Source organism: Panthera uncia (assembly GCF_023721935.1).
Source record: "Panthera uncia isolate 11264 chromosome C1 unlocalized genomic scaffold, Puncia_PCG_1.0 HiC_scaffold_3, whole genome shotgun sequence".
In the NCBI taxonomy this organism is placed as follows: domain Eukaryota; kingdom Metazoa; phylum Chordata; class Mammalia; order Carnivora; family Felidae; genus Panthera; species Panthera uncia.
In genome coordinates, this window is record NW_026057584.1 from 26806970 (window position 1) to 26830263 (window position 23294).

The window sequence follows — 23294 nt, forward strand, 5'->3', positions numbered from 1 at the left end:
GATTTAAATTGGCAAGAGAATTTCAGGTCTATAATAAGAAATCAGATGAAGATACTAATTGGATATAATTTTAGAAGTAAAAACAAAAATATAATACTAATAATGAAATTCAGAAATTCTTAGGATACATAACAAAGCCTTCTTCAATTTAGTTGGACTATCTAAGCTTTACTAATAAAAGTCTATCAAAATTTCACAACTCCCTTTTATTGTTTTCTATTTTCCCTTGAATATTGTAATGAACATAACACCATCTGTTATCTCTTTGAGTACCAGCTTAGATTGATAGGTAAAACATAGAAGTTTAGTAAAAGTAAGATATGAGGATCTTTGGATTGTCCTCAGTGATGTATGAGTAGGTAAGAAACTGAGAACCTTAAGTACTGGAAGATGCTATTAGAATTGGAAAACACATATTTATGATTAGGGTAGAAGAAGAAAACCTTAAAGAAATGATTCAGGAACCCAAATATTGGGAAAGAATATTTGGATCAGAGACCCAGAATATTGGGAATATAGGAGTAGATAATGAGATGCAGAAACACACATGATAAATACACATTAAAAATGTATCAAGTAGGATTAGAAAGAGATGGAGAAGAAAGTGTAAAAGAGGAAGGAGCACGGCAACACCTTTTCAGATGTAAAAACCTGACACACTGTAAGAAAAAAAACGGACAATTCATAGTTTAGATAATGTGTAGATGGTAGAACTCCGAACAATGTCATCTTACACCTGTAAACACAACCTGCTATGTACATCGTGGCCTGTTAGAGATTCAAATGTCTTGTTGATTTCAACTTGTTAACAGCATTTCCCAACAAAAACCTCATACTGGAATCAGTGTAAGTTATGTGATTTTAAGCTATGGTAATTCTTATTTAAAACCCAAATTAAAGGAGAAAACTAATTCTTGGCATTAAGTGCAGAGATCATAAAGGAGGTGTTGCCAGAGCAAAGGGAATTAAATTCAGGGATAATCAATAATAAGAAAGCTAAAAACGTAAGATATAAAACATGAGAGTACCAAGGCTAGTCTTTCAAACCAACACCAACAAACCAACCAATTAACTGAACAAAATTCTTCCCTTTCTTTCTCAACCATGATGGAAATTGGCTGCCCCAAAATGTGTTTCTTAGATCAGGAGAAGAAACACCATCATGAGGAAAGATGATACTGCTTGTGTTTCCCCCAAATTCATATGTTGAAACCCTGTCTCCCAATAGGATGGTATTTGATTATGGCCTTCGGGAGGTAATTAGGATTAGATGTGGACATCATGAGAGTGGGGCCCTGGTCTGATAAGTGCCCTTATTTTTTTTTTATTTAAAAAAAACTTTTGATAGAGAGAGAGAGAGAGAGCACTTGAGCAGGGGAGAGAGGCAGAGAGAATGAGAGAGAGAGAGAGAGAGAGAGAAAATCCCAAGCAGGCTCCATGCTCAGCACAGAGTCTGACACAGGGCTCAATCCTACAACCCTGGAATCATGACCTGAGCTGAAATGAAGTTGGCCACTCAACTGCCTGAACCATCTAGGCACCCCAAGATCAGTGCCCTATAAAAAGAGACAACAGAGGAGTCACTCTCTCTCCCTCTCTGTGGGTGGTGTGTGTGTGTGTGTGTGTGTGTGTGTGTGAAAGAGAGAGAGAGAGAATACAGTAAAAAGGGGCTATGTGAGCACATAACAAGACAGCAACCACCTACAATCCAAGAAAAAAGCTTCAGAAACCTTGTTAGCACCTTCATCTTGGAGTTCCTAGCCTCCAGAAGTATGAGAAGTAAACTTCTTTTGTTTAATCTGCCCAATCTGTGATATTTTGCTATGGTAGTCTGAGAAGAAAACATTGCTCAATTAGGTCAGACCCTGAAAAACTAGAAAGAGACAATCGTTGGTGGCAGACTGAGAATTATGGTAATGTAGATACTCTCTTGCAGAAATGACATGACCAGGGAATTAGCTCTAACACTGCTTGAATTGGTCTTTGAATTGACAATACAGTTTTTGAACTGAGAATAGTTTCATGTAACTGTTTCTACTAATGCCTGGTGAAAACTCAATGAAGAGATTTCTAGTTTTAGTGACTTTCTTGTTTTAGTGACTAATTGTGATTGAGTCAACTAATTGCTGGCAAGCAGGCACTGGAAAGAAATTAGGGGCAACATTTCATGAGAACACAGAAGGTGGTTCATTCATACCTTCTCTTGATTCTTCTCATTCTTCTCATAAGGTCCACCTCCACCTCCTCCACCTCCTCCTCCATCACCTCCATCACCTCCATCACCTCTTCCACCTCCACCTCCTCCTTCTTCTCCTCCACCATCTCCAGCTCCACTAACCGAAGGGCCCCCGAATCCACAGGGTGAACTTCCAGATACTCCTTTGAACTGGAAAGTTCCCTCACTTGCTCTTTTTTCCATAGCCTCATTTTCCTTGTTTTCACTCTTCTTTCTGTTCTTTTCTACACAAGGCACCACACCAAGTTGAAGCAAGCATTCCACAATGTTTAGTGCCACATCACAGATACGAGAACTGATGTCATGGTTAAGGACAAGATAAACAGCCTTCAGAACAACCTGGGGGGAAGACAAAGATAAACAGAGGATGATTAATTTACATGAGCTACCTACACCTTCGTACACAGATTTGGTTATTCTGTTTAATCATTTCCTTTAGGCTGTTCTAAGCACTTAAGCATAAATAATTCAGTTAATTCTCAGATGTTCCTATCTACATTGTATTGGGACCTTGTGTATGTTTTTAACGTAAAGTACAAGTCACCCAAAGAATTAAAAATGTCTGTGTGAAAAAAATGTCTGTATTATCTCACATTAAGTATTCCAAAACTTGCCATCATACAGACAGTTAATAGGGGTACTTAAAAACAGTGATTAATGGGGCAGACATTTTTTGTCCAAATGGAAACTTGCTCAACTGATTTTTTACACCAAAGTGCTTTAATCCTCTGCCTTTCACTTTATGTCAATAGTGGATAAAGAACAACAATTTCCATATCTCCATAATAGGGGAACATTTATGTATTCACAATTGTATCATTATTTACACTTCAATTTTAAATGCAAAATATTTGCATGTTTAAATTATGTCCTTTCATTGATTTTAATATTTTAAATTATTTGCTGACCCAGTTCCCTAATGTGAAATAAAACATTTTGTGAAATATAATTGTAAAATATAACAACCCTTTCATTTGGTAATAACTATAATCAAGACAGGCATTCCTGAGAATGCAAGTTTAAATCTTTTAATGGACTTCTATTCATTTTCCCTTGCTATGTGGGAGGTTTGGAATCATGTTGCTTATATAATAAAATAAACTGAGAACTTTTTATAAAGGACTTAGCACACACACACTTATGTATATTTATATATACATATTCAGGATTTGCTAATTCTTTTGGATTATAAAAATCTTCTGAGATCAGATCACACCTAATGTAATTCTTGGAAAAAAAGGGGAAAGATACATCTATGATGGTTGACATATTTGTGAAATTTTGTATATGGGTAGCTTTTTCATTTTAAGATTCAACATTTCTAAGAATCTATATACCCATTTTACCCAGCATTATAAAAACTGGATTAAAGAGCCATTATCTTCCAAGCTTTGGTAAGAAAAATTCTTTCTTCTTACAGAAAGATCAAGCATGCCATTCTTGTGGACAAAGTTATTGGTCCCATCGATATGTTCCGTGTCCTCTAAGTAGCTGTAGTTTATGCAGGAGTCTGTGAGGCTTCGAGGCAGGTTTGCACATGCCAAGGGTTCATGTGGCATCTCTGGGATAGGCACCTGGTTGCAGAGCTTCCTCATATGCTCACTGAAAAAGTCTGCATAGCCTACGTTGAATGATGCCAATGTGGTATTGAAGGTTGCAACTGTAATAGTGGAGATCTGGGATTGCACTAATAAAAAGAAAGCAATGTCTTAGTTTTCCCCATATTAACTTGCCACACTATCATGTCAGACAGTTATATTATCATGACAACAATCACAGCTGATGCTTTTGTAGATATTTGACTTATAGTCTCAAAGCTATTCTCAATTCTCATGGAATTGCCTCAAGTGTTAAGGCCATGTAATATCTGAATGAAGGTTATAGAAAATATGACTTCCAACTGGCTTCCTTAAGACTCAGGCTAGAATTTAACTTTTGTTTAACAGGTGGATTTTGCCCACTATTAAATGGCAGATCCTACTGATAAAGTTAAACTAGTTGAGTTGAAGTATTTCTCCCCAAGTTTGTGGCTGGTAAAATATTTGGTTTTATCTAGCATATTTAAGCAACAAATAAGAAGGATTTTTTTTTGTTTTGCTTACAAGTAATAGAACATAAATTTGTGGTGGTAACTAACTGGTATCATCAAATACTTGAAATATACTCCTGGGAAAAGAGAGCTCAAATTATGCTCATAGGTTAAGAGTACGGATTAAGAACCCATTTTAGATTCCACCCAGACACACATGTTTTCTCCACACAAAGCACATAAGGAAGGCACTTATTTAAAATCGTAGCTGTCTGAGGAAGGAATCGGTGGCCCTGGAAGGCAGTGACTTTCTTCACATTGAAAGTGGACAAGTCCTTTAGAGGGACATCATACAGGGTGTCCAAGTAATGCATATAATTGTCTTCCAAGTCTCTTCTAGCCCTGTGGGTCTATGACCTTTTGAAAACAAATTTGCATGGCTTGCTTTCCCTCTGAGACGCATGGTGTTTGCAGTATGCCATCAAGTAGCTTTGTTACTAAGGAAATCCTAACAACGGCTCACTAGTAAATTACCAAGCAATGTAATACATGAATGCAAATTTTCAAAAAGTGTAAGGAACCAGATTACAATGAAAATGAAACATGGAGTAAAAACAGGAAACAGGAAAAGGAACCTGAACTCCCGCCTGCAGGTGCGCCTTCCGACCCACCTTCCTTGACAGTGTTTTCTCCATGGCTGTTGGAGTGATCTGGCTGGTCACTCACCAGGGTGTGATGGGAGTGTGAGTGCCTGGCACTCAGGCTCTCCATCTCCGTGGCTGCATCCGAACTGCCCCGCCGGGTAAATTTCCCTGAGATGGACAAGAGCACCACAAGAGGGTTTGAAAATGGAAGATTCTCTGCCAAGATGTTGTTTTACCAAAGGATGGCAGTGAGAGTAAAGGGACATTGGGAAGTGTATGAGGCACAGTCAGATAGTAGGAATGAAACTAGTCCTGGGGATAGTCAGGGTCAAGATGATTGATGAAGCTGCCTGTCATAAGATCAGCCCCAATCTAAGCCAAATGTCAGAAACCATATGTGGAGTTCCAGCTAGCTTCTGGCTCCTGATTTTGAGCTGGCTTTCTGAATATGTCATTCAGAAAGAAAAAAGAATCTTTTTCTTTTCTTTACATTTCCCTTTTCTAATATCCAAATTAAAGTCTGCCTTTGGATTCACAATGAAGTTAATGCACAAGACCCTTTAAGGCCATATTTCCACATCTAGAGTATGTAAGAAATAGGGCCATTACCTAATTATACAGGGTTTTTCCATATTTAATTAAATTACCTGCATTCCTTTGGTATTAGGAAGCTAGCATATGGGCCCACATTTCTTGACTAAACTGTTCAAGAAAGATGCAGATTTGCCCGGGAGCCCTAGATCCAGATTTCTAAACAGGTCACTCAAGCTCTGCCCTACTTTGGAAAGTCCTTGTGGTCACCTAAAATGGTGGTTTGCCAGCCTCCTTTTTCAATGCCTCGCCTATCTTCTCCAAGCCCAGGGAAACTTCCGAAGGAGAACGTGCTTCGGGTGGGGAACACATCCAAGTGGTCTTCGTGAAGCAGGAATGGCACTCCCATTCTTCGAGGCCTCCTCTTTCCTGTGTGGTGGAATGGGATGGAGCCTTTCCTCTCTCGGTCTTCTTTACGGCTCTTGAACTATGAGGATGAGAGGTTAAGGGTTAGGCACAGGGCAAAGGAAAAGTGATAGTTGGCTTCCCAAAGGGCTCTACAATCTACAGTAAATCACAGGAATGTTCCAGGAAGAAGAGACTCAGAAAGTCACTGAGTATCATCCGATAGAGATGGGTGACATTTCCACAATGCATTGAAAGAGTGAAAGAAACAAAGCAAAAGACAACATATCCCTTGCGTCTTTCTGCTTGGTTGGCTTGTTCCTGGACCAGCAGCATCAGGATCAACTGGGAAACTGTTATAAGTACAAATTCTCAGGTTCATACTACATCAGAAACATAGAAGATAAGACCTAGTGATGTGGGTTTTGATAAGCCTTGTAGGTAATTATGATACATGCTAAAATTTGAGGACCACTGACGTAGAGTATAGGATCCCTAAGTCACCACTTAGATCAGCCAGTATTTTCTGTTCCATTTTTCAGGATTGAGATCAACGGTTCTGGCCAGACAACTTCAAATGTGTGCCACTGTTCATAAGGAGAGTTAAAAAAGACACACAGCATGAATTGGTATAAACCCATTATTCCTACCAAACAACTTTAAAACCCAGTATAAATAAGAATTCAGAATTCTTGGGAAGCATTTAAAATATACCAATGTCTGGGCCTAACCTTCAGCAATTATGACCTAATTGGCTTGAGTTCAGGCCTGGGCACATGAATTTTTAATGGCTCCCCAGAGATTCTCATGTGCAGTCAGTACTGAAAACTTATTCCCCTGATGATCAAATGTTTTTAGAAAAACTATAGCCATTGCCTATTATTGTATTAACAATGAAGTAGACATGACTGCTTGCTTAGCAACACTCTGAACTTATAGATAAGTTAATAATAAATGTTCTGTCTTCCATGAACACAATTGAGCTGATTATTTTGAAAATTGGAAAATAAAGCTACTGCACATACATTATTCTATACATATTATTTTCTATCTCATTAGCTCCATATACTTAAAAAAAGAGAGGTGGAAGGATGGATTCATAAGAGCATGAACTATTTAGCTTGAAGACCTAGTTTTGAGTTTGGACTCAAGCTTTCATGGACTACCAAAATTTCTAAGGCTCGGTTCCTTCCTTTCTTTTTTGAGAATAGTCAACATTTATTGAATACTTACAAAGTGCCAGGCACAGTAAGGACCTTAATGTGAATTATCTTACTTAATCCTCATAACCTTTTGAGGTAAGTATATTATATATCCAAATTTCAAATGAAGAAACTGATGCACAGTATCACACAGGTTGACAGTGGCAGAGTGAGAATTTGAACTCTCATTAGCTAACTCCCAAGTGCACACTCGTCCTTTAATTTCTCATCTTTAGAATTCTGGTGGATGGTTAAAAAATGCTTATTGAATGGAAACCTATGCTATGACTTATAACAAGTTGTGAAGGTAGAAAATCTAGTGATCTGCTGTAAGGATTTGCTACTTTATTAAGAGTTTGGTTTGTTTGTTGTCTTTAAAATGGAGATGACTTCAAGAATAAATGTTCCAGGATGATTAAATCACTCTGAGAACTTCAGTAAGACTCAGTTTCTTAGGTGCAAAATGTGATAAATGAGGATCTCATTGGATTAAATGAGAACCAGTTATATAAAATGCTTGATGAAATGAGATGAATCATAGAAACCTAAGTTGCCATCATGGCTACCACGACTACCTCCACCACCACACTACTAAAAGCCCGCTGTACATGTCATCAGGATTAAGCTTGGTAGCATTTAGAATGGCAAACATTCCTAAACACAGAGGGGCTTACACAAGGTCATGCTGTAAGCCATGTTATAACTGGGGGCTGACCTCTCTTCTCAAGGTTCCGTTCCCAGCCCACCTTATTCTGCAGCATGATCAGAAGTACCTCATGTCATGCTGATTTGTATTTCAATCACCAAAATATCAAAGAGCATAAGTGATTTGACTCACCTTCTTAAAAATGTTCATGCCAAGATCTGAAGAAAGATCTGGAACTGCAGATCTACGTAAATTAGTCAACGAAACCTTAGAAAATGCCTCAGGGCTAAGAGATTTTTCCTCTTCATTACACTTCATGGTGAGATCCTTAACAGAAAATAAAGGTAGACTTCATGATCAGGGTTTAGGGCTTTAAATCCAAAGACTTTTCTTATTGACAAGAAAATTGACATTTTCTATGTCCTATTTTTATGAGGGGTAAGCCTTCTGTTTTGATATCTATGAAGTATTTAACTTGTGTGTCCAGACTTTTAGAATCCATATCCTGCTACTGAGGAGAAACATCATATATTTTGTAACTTCTGTTTGGAGTTTTCAACGGTGAGACATGAGGATCCAGATTCAGGAAAGCTAAGAAAATAGGGAGGAGACAGGTATCTCATTTTTATTTATTAAAAAAAGTTTTTCTGTTTAATGATTCACCAAAGGAGATTTTTACTTTGAGCGGAGTCATCTACTACTAAAATGGAGTATCTCCCCCTTTATACTCTTAGATTGTTCATGTTTATTTTCAGAATATGTAGACTTTTTCAGACATAGCCAATTCATATTTAAGTAAACCAAACAACTGGAACACACTGCAAATTACACCTTTTTTTCTCTACATATTCAACATACATGGTATCAATGAGAAAGAGGGAAAGAAAAAGTGTTCAAGTTGCTATTAACACATTTATTTACCAAAAAGTGATTTTCAGGGGGATGTCATCAAATCGGCATACAGTTTATTTTTTTCAAACATCTATAATGAAGAGCAAGACTATATATCGAAAAGCAATATTTCTAATTATGATATTGAGGCGCTGAAAAATTCTGAGCTATGCAAAAAGTTAAACCATGTTCCACATAACGCGAATGTCACATTTCATGATACCAGTAATTAACAGTTATATGTGAGAGCAATCTATTAACTAGTACTTCAGGTAGCTGGAAGGCCCAATTTCCCATTATTCTGGATCATCAGAGTCTTAACTCTAGATTAGTGTGTACAAGAGGCATTTAGATACCATTTTTTTTGAACAGTAAATTTGATACTAAAAAGAAGCAAAAGGGTCTAGTAAAAGATAGAAGGGAAAGGACAATTTCATTAGAGTAAGCCACCAACGAAATAGTCAGCACTGGAATAAATAAGAGATGGATGCATGGAAGAAAAAGAGAATCTGTTATGGCCAAAATTGGTGATTCAAAAGACAATGGACTGAGTTTCTCTTACTTGGGTTTTGTGGGTGTTCACTAGTGAGGGAGCTGCTGCTACCATCGAGCTGCTCCTGGGTCTGGGCAGGAGAGGAATATCTGGTTCTGGGGGCTTTTCTGGCTTCTCTTCCAACATGTGCCGCAGCCTTTGTAGATAATACATCAGAGACCACTGAGTACCTTCCTCAGACCAATGAGGCTGGAGTAGGCAGCGAAGAACAGCAACGTCAAAGTAGGTGGCATAGCGGGACCTTTGGCATGGAGGTATCACGAGAGAGGCTCTGTTTCCAAGGACAGAAAGAAGACGATTATATTGGAAGCCAAACATTCCAAGGGGTGACACAACATGGCTTATAGGTCTGCTTTTCTCATTTGTTTCCTTATTTATTCACTTAACTTTTGTCTGGTTTGCTCTAATATCCTCCCAACTAGTCTTACTAATTTCACTTTTGCTAGATACTTCTGGAAGTAGAGAGGTTAGAAAGAGTTTTGAAAGATAGGTCGGAATTAGCTAGGCAAAGTTGAGGATGAGGCAGGAGGGCAGATCAACATTTCAGTCAGGGGGAACAATGCCTACAAAAGTATAGAGCTAAAAAAAAAATCATGAGTTTTGGGTAGGTGGAGGAGAATAAGTAATTGGTATAGTTGGTGAGTTATTTGGGTGATGGGCAATGAGGAGAGTCTATAGAAAGAGATGAGATTCAGATTGAGGATTATACTATGCTATCAGGTTTTTTTTTCCTTTATAGAAATGGGAATATTTGTGTACTTTATTGGGCTATTTTAATATCAGTTGTGATAATAGTATGTAAAAAAACAAGAAAACTGCAAAGTACTAAACAAACAAAAGTTATGTTATGAAGAAAATTTTCAAAATTTTGAAATCATTTTGAAAGTTATAAAGCTATATGTTCATATAAACAGCAAAACTAATTTTTAAAAATCTCAAGGTTCTGAAATTCTGTTATTCAATTTAAACACATGCAATAGTCATGATTTAGTGTTCAATTTAATTACGCTATAAGGTAAGTTTATTTAATTACTCAGTAGAATACATCATCTTAGGTATCTTAGGGGATGTGAAGATAAGTAAGTTTAACTTCTTAGTCTTGAGGAACAGATGGTCCAGTGAATGGCAGACAATAAATGATAAATTATAAACTTAGAAATTCTGGAATCCAAATGGAACCTTAAAACTAAAATGTAAACTTAACCCCCAAGCACAGTTTCTTCCTGAGTTAGGTGATGCAAAAGGGGAATTTTTGTACCCTGCTACAAACTAGCACGGGTGTGTAGTGTAGCACTACTCACACATGAAGAGCTTCAGCAAAAAATGTAGCCACTGAGAAGTGAGCAGAAATTTTCCTAAACTTCCCAGACTTATATTTTTGAACTAAAGGTTATGGCTCATTATTGGTTCAAGAAATTAATTCAAAAGTATATGACTACTCTTGAAATGTTAACTAGAATAAAAACTATTAGAATGCAGCAAATGGAATAAGGATTTGTATGTTTAGCAAAACTTGTTTCACTTCACACATTGTCATTAGTCTTGACATAAAATGGATTTCTTACCATGAATTGTAGTAAAAAGTTCAAATATACAAACCCAGACAAGGTCTGGTGCCCTGGGGGACAGTTTCATAGTCTTTGCACTTCCCGAAAGGACACATCGCTCTTGGCTGTTTTTACTTTCATTAGTAGCATTGTCTGGTGTGTTGAGGGACAACTGCCTACATACACAGTGGTTTTGAATGTCAATGGTGTCTTGTAGTCTAATCTTGAGTATTTTGATTGATAAGTAGCAAACTAAATATGAGTTAAAACTCAACCACAATAAGGTACTACAATACTAATTATTTAACTGAGTTGGCAGTCATATAAAGAGAAGCTTTCTACAATCAGCTAAGTTCCCATATATGTTATGTTAGAGTTCATCCTTTTTCTAGGGAGCTGGAATACTCTTTGAGCATCAACTGCATGTCAGCTTTCAATCCATCGGAAAGCGCCATAGATTCTCCTTCCAACCACTTCTCATCAGCTCCACAGACACCAACATCTTACATTAGGCTTATTGTAATTACTTCCTACTAGTCTCATTGCTTCTTCTCTAGTTCCTCCTCTCCTCTCCTCAAACCCTTCCAATAGATCTTCAAATCATCCTTAAAATAAAATGCAAATTTCTTATAGTAGTCAACATGGCATGCATAATCTGTCTGTGTGTATGAATCCAACCTCATTATCATGATTGCCCTGCTGTACCAATTATTTATTTGCTGCCTCTTTGCTCCAAATTCATCTTTTTTTCTTGCTCTGTGAAAATGGATCTGGCCCTTTAAATATTTTCCCATTGATTTCTGGCATGACCTTTGGCTTTGCCAGTAGAGGAAATAGAAAAGCTGCTGCAGGAAGAAAGAATTTTGCTTTCTAGCCCTGGTGTACTTTCTCAGCACATTCCTTCAATGTGTGTACAGCTTATCCAGTACCAGTCTCCTGTAATGTTTGTGGGTTGTCTAGTGCTAAGCTCCTTCAGTGGCACATGACTCCTGCAGCATGGGTATTTTTTCTAGCACCAAGCTTCTATAGCACTCATACCTTTTCCTTTGCTCGGCTCCTATAGTGTCCAATAGCCAGTAGCACCCAGCGGCCAACAGCAACCACGGCACTTCCCTTAAGAAGTTCTGTAGCAGAATGCCTCTACTAACACACCTTCCCCTGAACAGCATTCCCTAGAAACCCAGAAGGTTGGATTTCTGACAAGTTCCAGGAGGCAGATTTCCAACAAGTTCCCCTGGTGCAGTACCATAGTGATTTCTCTGCCATCCAGTAAGGCATAACTTTGTCCTCCATAAGAGGGTCAGAATCTCAATCCTGAGGAGAAAAACGTCTCTGCTTGGTGTTAGCCTGATGCCTAAAGCTGGTGATTGTCCCATTATATATGCTATTCCTATATTCTTTAGAGTTCTCCTTATTTATTAGCCAGTCCCTCACTACTGCAATACTCTAATCCTGATATACTTAATAATTCCCTATATTAAACTTGCCCTGTTCAAATTACTGTTTGGTTTCTCTCTTCTGATTGGACCAATCCTGATACATCTGGTAGCTGTGCTTCAGCCACATTGGCCTTCTTACTACTCTTGAATACATCAAGCTTGTGCTGGCTTCAGAGTTTTTTTCCATGTGGAAATTTCTACCCTCAATGCCTAGGCTTTACCTGGGCTCGGTTCTAATGTCATACCCTCAGAGAGGTCTTCTTCAACCACTATGTAGAGTGGCCTCCCTATGCCACCATTCACCTCTTTACCTTGTTCTAAGTTGCTTCATAGTATGTAGCATAACTTGAAATTATGCTGTTTACTTGATTAGTGCCTCTCTCCATTTATTTGAATGAATTAATAAATTTTAGAAGTGGGCTCAAGACAGAGATGGAGAAATCAAAGGATTTTGTACATACAAGCAAAACACATTTTGAAAATGGAAAGAAAAAAAAAGAAACCCATCCAAAATCACAGCAAATAGGTAAATGCCAAGGGTTGAGGAGAAAATGATGAGGAATAAAACTGACAATATAACTTAGTATGTTCAAATGTAAAGAAAATTTGACCCAACAAGCTGAAAATAAACATCTATTCCAAAATGGAGTGGACAGAAATGTCAATACCAACTGGTATCAGTAGTAGGTAGGAAATATCTAGCTTTCAATATAAATTTGATCATCATTCTATAGGTAGGAAATATCTAGCTTTCAATATAAATTTGATCATCATTCTATATGACTTGAAAAAGCGACCACTACCAGGGTAAACTAGGAAAGATTGCACGAGCTCTATCACATGTTAGCCTGAAACATCACCCCCTTACTAAAACTGAATGATAATAAAGGAAATGAGGGCACTTGGAGACCACCACAAACAATACTGTAGAACAGCTGGGTTTTTTTTGTTTTTTTAAGCCTTAGTAAACAGAGACAAACTGTTCTCATTAGGATAAATTCTCAATATTTTAAAGATTTGCATCCCTGCCCCTAACAATCTATTAGTTTAATGTAATTCTCTTTTGTGTTCTAAGCCCAATTTCAATGTGTATGGGGGGGGGTGGGGAGGAGCTTCCACCCCATAAACAATTTTCTGTACACCAACTGGGTCCATTCTCTGTCAACTGAATTCTGACACCTATTTACCTAGAGATAGTATCAGATTCCACAGGTTAAGAATTCAGTCCTTCATGACTGCTCTCTCTTCCACTTCTAACACCAGTCACAAGCCCCGGTGTCACCTGTGCTTGTAACCAAATGGCCACAGACTGGAGGATCCTATGACCTGCCCCCCCCCCCCGCCCCCATCTCCCACTGCTGAACTTCAGATTCCAGTTGCAAGTCTAGATTGTTACCTATACCTCTTATTGACAGGTTCTAAATCAGAAGTTCCCATGATCCCCTATTTGGATTCAATTAATTTTCTACAGTGGCTCACAGAACTCAGGAAACCCATTTACTCACTAGATTATCAATTTACTATAAAAGGATACAACTCAAGAACAGCCAGACAGAAGAGATGCTTAGGGGAAAGTATGGGGAAGGGGCATGGACATCCATGTTCTCTCTGGGTGCACTGTACCTCTCTGTGTTCACCAGTCCAGAAACTCTGTGAGCCCTGTCCTTTTGGGGCATTTTTTTGAGGCTTCATTACATAGACATAATTGACTAAATCATTAGCCATTGGCAACTGATTCAAACTCCTCCCCTTTGAAGGTCAGGAGCAGAACTGAAAGTTTCAACCCTCTAATCACATGGTTGGTTCTCGTGGCAACCAGCCCCAGTCTTAGGTGCAGTCCAACTGTCACCTCATTAACAACAAATATTACCTGTGTTGCTCTTATCATTCAGGAAATTCTAAGGGTTTTAGGAGCTCAGTGACAGAAACAGGGACTAAGGCCAAATATGTATTTCTTACATAAGAACTCATAGTGTCATAAATTGTGAACCAAATTCCAAAGGAATTCATCTTTTATAAATCAATTAAGCTGTTCTGAAATTTAACTGGTTGAATGATTACAAAGTTGAGTGTAATCAAGAAAGATTTAAAAGGAAGTATAAAGAGTGTAAGTTGTCAGATAATAATGTATGTTTTACAACAATAATATTTAGCCAAGTAGTACTGATTTAGGAACAGACAGGAGTTCAGTGGTATAGAATATGGAGTTACAAAAGATTCAAATATTTATAAGAATCTAGTCTATCAGAAAGGTCATGCATTACATTAGTACAAAGCATACATTAGTCAAAAAATAATATTGGCATAACTGACTTACTCAGAAAACGATAACTTAGCATGTCTTAAATTGGCATATTTTATTCACCAAATAAAATCAAGATAGAATAAGACTTAAATGTAAAAATAGGGGTTCAGTTGGTTAAGCATCTGACTTCAGTTCAGGTCATGATCTCGCGGTTCGTGAGTTCCACGATTCTGTGTCTCCCTCTCTCTCTGCCCCTTCCCTGCTTGCTCTCTGTCTCTTTCTCAAATAATAAACATTTTAAAAAATTAAAAAAATAAAAATAAAAACACACTTTGAAATAACCCGAGTCAAATAAAAAGTTATTATGAGAATTTTTAATATATTACATGGAATAATGATTCTATACATGAAAACTTGTGAGATATAGCTAATGCAGAATTAGAGGAATATTTAGAGCTTTAAATGCTTCTACCAGGACAAAGGATATAAAAATAATGAGAGAAGCATCTACATTAAAAAATATTTTAAAAAGTTTAAACTGATTAAAAAATAATAAAAACCTGAATAGTAGGGGGAAAAAAGAACATAAGATAGAAGCACATATTAATAAAATATACGACAAAGGTAGATAGGATTAACTAAACCAAATGTTATTTCCTTGACAAAACTAATAAAAATTAAACAAGAAATATAGTAAAAGGTGTGATCAAAATACTATCACTGAAAATGCAGACATACCTAGATATAGTGATGATTTTAGAAAAAGGGAAGACATTATAAACATTATGATTAAAAATTTGAATACCTAGATAGACACATTTATCCAGCCAAACTGATTTGAGAAGAAATAAAAACCTTAATAGACCCACAACCTTTAAAAGCTGAATTGTGGGAAACAAAATTTATTTTAAAAATTCACCAAGCCCAGAAGGTTTTCAGCCAAATTCCATTAATCATTAGGGAAACAGGTATCTCCACTTTCATACAAAGTGTTCCAAAGACAGAAAAGAAGGAAACATTCTTCTCATGAGGCCAAGATAACCTTGGTACTGGGAAACAAAACAAGTACAGCATAGGCAAGGAAAGTCATAAGCTGTGCTCATTTATGAGCACTGATGTAAAAAATACATAAAATGTTAACAAACTATACCCAGCATTGTACACATTGGTTTTTTCCTGGGAATTTAAGGATCGTGTATTATCAGAAAATCTAGTAAAGTAAATTCACCACCTAAAAAGATTACAGAAGAACACATCCACATGATTTTCTCAATGGATGCAGAAAAACCTATAAAATTTATTATCAGTTTCTTAAATTCAATAATAAAAATTATAAAAGAACTATAATAATAAAAAGAGCTATACTAATAAGATTTTGTTACTGAATCAGGCAGAATGATACAACAGAATTAAGAGCCCAAAACCATACCCTCACACATGTGCAAATCTGATGTTCAACAGAGATTAAGTTACAAATCTGCAGGAAAAGTATTATTTAAGAAACGGTGAGGGAAAAATTATTTATGTGGAAAAAAACATACCTATATTTCATACCACCATAGTAAAAACAAACAAAAAAGCCAACTTGTCATGGACTGAGACACAAAGCAAAACAAAAGAAAGAGAAAAAAATATTTATGACCTAAGGTATGAAAGGATTTCTAAAGAAGATAACAGCCCAAGCTACTTTAAAAGAATATTGATGTTTGACTATATTCACATTTAAAATTTCTATTAAAAAATAAAGTGAAAGTTTACAAAGTATAAAAGATGATTACAACATATTAGTCTAGAAATAATTACTATTCTCACTGATAAAGAATGCTCATAAATCAGGAAGAAAGACACACAGGTCAAATGTGCAAAGGGTATGGAAGGAAATTTCACCAAAAAGGAAACCTAAAGAGAGACTAAACAGAGCGAGGTACTCCATTAATAATCAAGGAAACAGGCTTAGTGACAATCAGAATCCATCAGATTTGTGAGAATACAGAAGCCTGAAGATGGGAAGTATTGGTGGGGGGTGTGACTAAGAAACACTATAACTGCTGGGTAACACAGAGTGCAATTAGTTGATATCTAGTAAATTTTAATTGTCATTATCCTAAGATCCAGATATTCCTTTCCTGAGGGAAACTTTATCGTAGGGAATCTCTTGCCCACGTACACAAGGAGACAGTACACAACTGTTTACGGCAGCCATTCTGTTATAGTAAAACACTAGAGAACATCCTGAAAGTCAGCCAAGGGAGAAGGGCAAATAAATGCTGACATGTATTTACCAAATACTATTTACATGTTATATGATGTGACAGGCTAGGGTGCTTATAATGTTCTATTTTATCTGCATGGTAATTACTGTATTCACTTGTGAAAAGACATAAAACAGAACACTTAGGTGTTGTGTTCTTTTCTCCATGTTTCTTTAGAGAACATTAGCTAAGATCTTGGATTTTATCAAGGTGGAATAAAAATCCACTATTCATATCTCTATATATAAGTAGACTAAATATACACCATATATAATACATTTTATATAAATTATATATTATATACACATATACTTATGTATAACATCATACATTTATACATGACAAATATACAATGTATAATTTGAATACTTATATATGTTAAATATGTATATATGTGTATAGCTACGTATAGGTATGTATGTTTTTTGCATAAATTAATCTCATTATCTCCCAGATGATGTGTTATATCTGTCCTTTCAAAGTTTTTTGTCATCTAACTTTTCATTATATAATCATTTTAATAAAAAGACTGAGTCTCAGAATTTTATGAGTTGCCAAGTTTTCACAAGAAGCCGGTGGGCTAGATTCAAAATCAAGGTTCCCATCTCTGTCAGGAAATCTTTTACTTTTATTTGCTTTCAGCCCCTACTTCCAACCCCATTCACTGTCCATCCTTCTCTACCTCCCTGTCCTGGAAGTTTGATCTGTACACACTCTACCAACAGGTCCCCAGCCTCTGGCTCCTGACTGAATTTGACAAAAGGAAGCTCTCACAGGAGAAGGAAAGCAGAAGGACAATGGCATCTTCCCCAAGACCCCTTCCTCCCAGAGGTTAGCCTAGGGCTGGCTCTGTGACGTTGGGCTGACCTAGGCTATTGGTGGTCACAGCTCTTGTTACTCACTCCCTCCACAACTGCTCCCTCTGTTGCCCCTCTGGGCCCAGAGCCGATTGTCTTTCTGGAGTATGGGCATGGACTTGTGGCCTCCCTACATCCTGTCCAACCTTTGTAGATAACTCGTGCTGTAACCTTTTCTCAAATTAACCAGTGTGCCACTTGTTTCTTCCTGAGATTACAGGAGGAAACTGACTGATTACATCCTCAAGCTCAGTTTGAGGGAAAGAAACAACCTTGATTCTCATTTCTACCATTTTCTTAAGTGGTTTTCAATGTTTTTCCTGCTACTCCTCACCTCCACTTCTCTTTCTTAAAAAAGCATGGATTAGCCCACTCCTCTCAGCCTGTCCTTTATACCTAGAAGAATAGAAGTTTCCCCCCAATGCTATAGTCTTGGATTTATAAGGAAAAAACAAAGTATGAGGCTGGCTGGCAACCAGCTGGGTAATTCTAGGTCATCAAGCATTTGTGACAATGATTGGGCTTATTATAAAAGCCTGTGAAAACTATTGTTTTCTTGGCTAGGTTGCTGTGATTAAGGGAGATATTACTAGTTCAACAGAATTATTTTCCCCCACTGGACTAGCTATCTTTACCCTTTACTTCTTGCCCCATACCTCACTGTCCCCAAATGTTTCTACTCTGTAAATGAGATTAGGCAGCTCCAAAAATTATTTCAAATTCCTGGAGCAGTGTTCCATATACTGAAGTGTCAGTGGACAACTTCTCTGGGAATCCCAAGTGGATAGGGAGAAGAAAGGTTGTTAAAAATGCACATTCCCAGGTCCTACCCCAGACTTACTAAACCAGAATTGCTGGAGATTGAGCTCAGGAATCTTCATTTTAGATAATATCTCCAGGCAATTCTTAAACACTCTTAACAAGCTTAGAGGACAATTGCCCTAGAGAAACATCCAATGCATGACTTTTGTACTGATAGGCCAACATCCAAAATAATTCCTATATGGAAACACTAACTGGAATGATATGTTGACAGTTTTGTCCCTAAGGGTGCCAGATGACTAAATTTATGTCTTTCTCTACCTACAATATTTATTTGATGAAAGTAATTATTAACTATACAGTGGAGTCCCATGGTCATTAACTACTTCCTGACAAATCATGTCAGTTCAGCTAAGGATGGACTGCATGACAGCAAGAGTCCACCAACAAGGCTGTGATCTGAGACTGAAAATGAGTCTTTAAGGCAATAAAAATTTGTTAAGTAAATTCACATCTCAATTGCTTAACATTTAAAGAGACTCCATTTGAAACAACAATGAGGAACATTCTGTAGCAAATATTTATAATCCAAAGTACCTTCATTTGAGGTGCTATTCAAGCACGAGTTTATTTATCGTAAAGTGTGAGCTATACTGGACTGAGTAGTCAATAAAAAGCAAGAATCATCAATAAATGTTTAATTTCACTTATGACAGCATTATCAGACAATCGTCTTGTCACTAAACAACCAGTAAAAGTCATTTTAATTAGCAATCTAATTAATACATGAGAGAAAAACTTACATAACTGGAAAAAGATGGTATGGGGGCTATCATTGTGTGATATGGTAGAAATGTTCTTACTAACTAATATTCTATTGTTCTGTAAGTTATTTTGTAGAAAAAAATGAAGATTTTATAAAAGTATGAAGACAACTTTTATTCTAAATGCTATGTAATAAACAAAGAGAATGCTATAAAAATAACAAAGAGAATTATACATACAAAAAATTAATGGTGTTTAAATACTGCTGATGAGCTCATCGATGATATTTACTTAAAAAATTTTTTATACCTTTAAATTTTTTCTATAATTAGCATATAATTCTTTTATATGCATAAAATAAATAATACACTATGATCAAAAAAGGCTGTCAAAAAGCTAAGAATTTCTTTTATATATATTCCGTGTAACTATGGCTTCAGGAAATCAAGTTATTATTAATTAGAGTTGGGGGATGCTAGTAGAGAACATCCAAGGCAGAAAAACACTCTGGAAATAATAATCTGTGGAGGCAGAGAATTGTAGAAATCAGTTTTGACTGCATACAATATTTAACAAAGCAGAAATTAAGTCTGTGCATATGGTAATTGAAGATGAAATCTCACATTGATTGAAAAAAAACTAGCTACCTGCTCACTGATTGCAGAGTTCAGGGAAGAGTGATGTTCTGTCCTGTCAAGGTCAGGGCAAAAGAGATGATGAATTGTATTTGTTTGATCCGAGCAGACAGCTTTTGTTTCTAAGCTATTTGCATTGCTTTATTATTAAAGTTCTCTTCATTTCTGATTAATACATGAACTCTTCCAACAAAGACATATTAACATTAGCATTTTCTGAAAGGTCTACCTTATGTATCATTTCCATGGTAACCAGCCACTGCAGTTAGGCAGAGAGAAGACCTAATTCATTCTTTTAAAGTGCCACTGATTCATGTCTAATTCACATATGTGACTGTGGGTGTGCTGTGGGTGACTGTATGCGTCAAGAAATGCATATGCGTATAGATGCTTGAGTGTGGTAATCTCAGAGAATGGAAAAAACAACATTCTTCCACAAACAGGAAACCTTGAACTTTGCAGTTTGTCAAAGAAATATCACATGCTATTTATATTTGCAAATTTCTAATGCATACCATGGCTGAAAAAAATATGTAAAACTGTAAGCTCCTAGATATTTTAAGACCTCAAGATTTCACCCTGATATTGTTTTTAATAATTTTTAAAAGTCAGGCCAAAGTATTTGAGGTAAGAAACTACTTACACTTAACCTTTTTGGAAATTGTGTAGAACAGAATTAGTGAAGGAGGAATATGAGAATACTCAATAATGAAGAAAATGTACAGATATAGTTGTAATAATTACCTATAAAATTATGGTGACATTATCATCATCGTTGTTGTAGCCAGCCTCCAAAATAGGCTCCGATGATTCCTGCTTCTTGGTATTCACACCCTCCTGTGATCCCTTCTCTATACCAGTGTTGGCATGATCCACAGCATATAGAAATGACAACATGTCACTTTAGAGATTAGGTTGAAAGACACCAAAGCACTGATCTTGGTTGTTCCCTCTCTTTATACGATAATTTGTTTTCGGGGAAGCTAGCTAGCATGTCATGAGCAGCCCTATGGAGAGGCCCAGATGCTGCAGAACTGAAGCTTCTAGTCAACAGCCATCTGAGTGATCTTGAAAGCAGACTCTCAAACCCAGTCGAACTTCTGGATGATGGCAGCCCTAGGCAATATCTTGACAGACCCTGAGCTGCAACCCCTTAGCTAAGCTCTTTCTGGATTCATGACCCTCAGAAACTATGTCAGATGATAAATGTCTTTTGTTTTAAGCTTTTGAGAAATTGGGGTAATTTGTTATATAGCAATTGATAGAGAATACAGACTTGAATACCAAGATAATATCCTAAATTTTGGAAATGGTTTTGGGATCAGGCAGTAGCAGAGACTGTAAAGGCTTTGAAGAGTGTGTTAAAAAATAAAAGCATAAATTGCCTTGCACAAATTACTACTGGAAATCCTGAACTTTAAGGAGTCTGTTGGAGACCTTTAAGGGCTTAAAGGGAAGTAAGGAACATGACATTGAAAAGAGGAAGAAGAAGGATCCTTGTTATATAGTGGCAAAAGCTGCCTGCTGTGTTGTGGAAAGTTAAAGAAACAGGCTTAAGAGCATAGATGATCCAATTAAAACTTCCAAATAAAGTGTTGAAGGTGTCTTCTGATTTCTTCTTGCTGCTTATAGAAGATTGAAAGATATGACCTAACTGAAGAACTGTTAAAAACTAAAGACCCAGGACTTGATGATTCTGAAAACGTTCAGCTTCTCCAGATGGGAAGTAATGCTAAAATTAAGAAATGACTTCTGAGCAAACATCTAATCTAGGGCATTTCTGGAAAAACATGGTCTAAAGATAAAGTCAAGGGCGAAGCTGTAAAATCTTTTTAGGCCTTCAGAATGATCTAAGGTCTTGCCTCCGAATATTATTCCATGAGACAAAAGGCCAACTCAAGGTTTTGAAAGTGTGACTCACATGTAAAAAAGTAGGGGGGGTTTCAAAGAAACTTGAGGGTGTTGTTTTTCAACCTTCTTCCAAGTTAGAGAAAGGATTACCTTAAAGAGACTTGTCTGTTCTACTGGGGCCCAATAAGATTCACTTTGGACTGCCAAAGTTTTTAAAGAATTTTATGTAACAAAAACACTGCGAAAGCAGTATAGAATTAAAAGAGGCTTTGTACCCCCCAAATTTTACTGGCAGGAACCAAGCTGAGAAAACTACTCAGCTATAAACACATCTATCCTTCTTAAAAAAATGAAAGTTGACCTAGAGCATGCAATCAATAGCCCAGAGGGTGGAGCTAAGAGCCATGGGCAAGAATAGGACTGAGATCTAATCAAGAATTTTCCAATATTTGTCCAGCTTGATTACAGACTTGCTATGGACCAGTGCCTATGTTCTCCTTTTGAATAGGCATGTTCACAACAGTTATCATGTGCCTATTCCACCATTGTATTTGGGTGTTTTAGGTACAGATAACTTATCTCTTTAGTTCACAGATGCATGGATTGAAAAGAACTATAATTAAGGAATTGGCTTAAATCGTACACATGAGGTACCTTATTTGCAACTAGATCTGATTTTGATGATGAGATCGGGACTTTGACTTGATCTTGTAATTGGATGAGATTTTGGCAATCTTGGTGAGAGCAAATTTTTTTTGCATGTGGAAGAGGTGGAAATCACTAGGGACCAGAGGCAAACTATAGTAGCAGATTCTAAGATCTCTCCATTGACCATGCTTTGTACAGTTTTTTTCTAAAATATGTTCTGTTGGTCTGTGTGAATATGACAGAAATAGTGGTATATTACTCCTGAAATTAGTTATAAAAGACCTCTCTCCACCCCCCGCCCCCAGCTCTCTCTCTCTCTCTCTCTCTCACACACACACACACACACACACACACACACCATTCATTTTGTGCCAAGTCATCTGCCATATTGTGAACAGCCTTATGGAGGGGCATCTGAATCTGAAGCATCTGGGCAAAAGCCACCAGAGTGATCTTAGAAGCATATCCTCCAATTCAATCATGCCTTCAGATGACTGCAGTCCCAGACATCATCTTAAATGTAACCTCATAAGAGACTCTGAGCCAAAAAAGACTGCAGCAAAGCTGGTGGTCTGGATATATAACCCTCAGAAACTGTGAGATAATATATGTTTGCCGTTTTAAGTCACTCAACCTCAGAGTAATTTGTTATGCAACAACAGATAACTGATACACTGATTTAACTCCAATGGGGTTTCTTGGTAAGTCTATAAAAGATGCAGACATATGAAAATCACATATCTGGTCCTATATTTACTAATTTCTGAGTTAGTAGAAATAAAGGACAAATTAGAGGGCCATGGAAGAGAAGCTAAAGAAAATATATGGAAAGGTTTAGACCTACCTCTTTATGAGGTAAGAGAGAAGATTGTGGACCATGGAGTTGGTTAGAATGGGCCCAAATCTAGCTTTTCCAATTCCTGTGTATGCCCTTGGGGGAACCATTTAATCTTTTTTTGCTTCAGTTCCTCATCTTTAAGAGAGGAATAAGGTCTTTTCATGGATGTTATAAAAATTAAACTCTTTCACTTATTCAGTACACTTCACTGAAGGTCATGTACCAGGTACTAAAGAGAGGAAGGAGTGGAAGAGACTTGGTATTTTCTCTTGTGTGTGGATTTTACAGTCTAGTGGAGGAGATAACTATTAGACAAAT

General features: G+C 36.9%; 1 protein-coding gene across 3 annotated transcripts in view; it reads right to left on the bottom strand.

Moving 5' to 3' along the window:
• The window catches only part of UNC80 (unc-80 homolog, NALCN channel complex subunit), a 224490-nt gene that overhangs the window by 172340 nt on the left and 28856 nt on the right, over window positions 1-23294 (bottom strand). For all 3 annotated transcript variants that reach the window (XM_049615007.1, XM_049615005.1, XM_049615006.1), the window contains exons 8-13: window positions 9147-9408; window positions 7886-8020; window positions 5711-5927; window positions 4937-5077; window positions 3655-3923; window positions 2198-2575 (exon numbers count right to left, since the gene is read on the bottom strand). In XM_049615007.1, coding sequence (XP_049470964.1) covers window positions 2198-2575; window positions 3655-3923; window positions 4937-5077; window positions 5711-5927; window positions 7886-8020; window positions 9147-9408 — 1402 coding nt within the window. The remainder of the gene's footprint in view (window positions 1-2197; window positions 2576-3654; window positions 3924-4936; window positions 5078-5710; window positions 5928-7885; window positions 8021-9146; window positions 9409-23294) is intronic.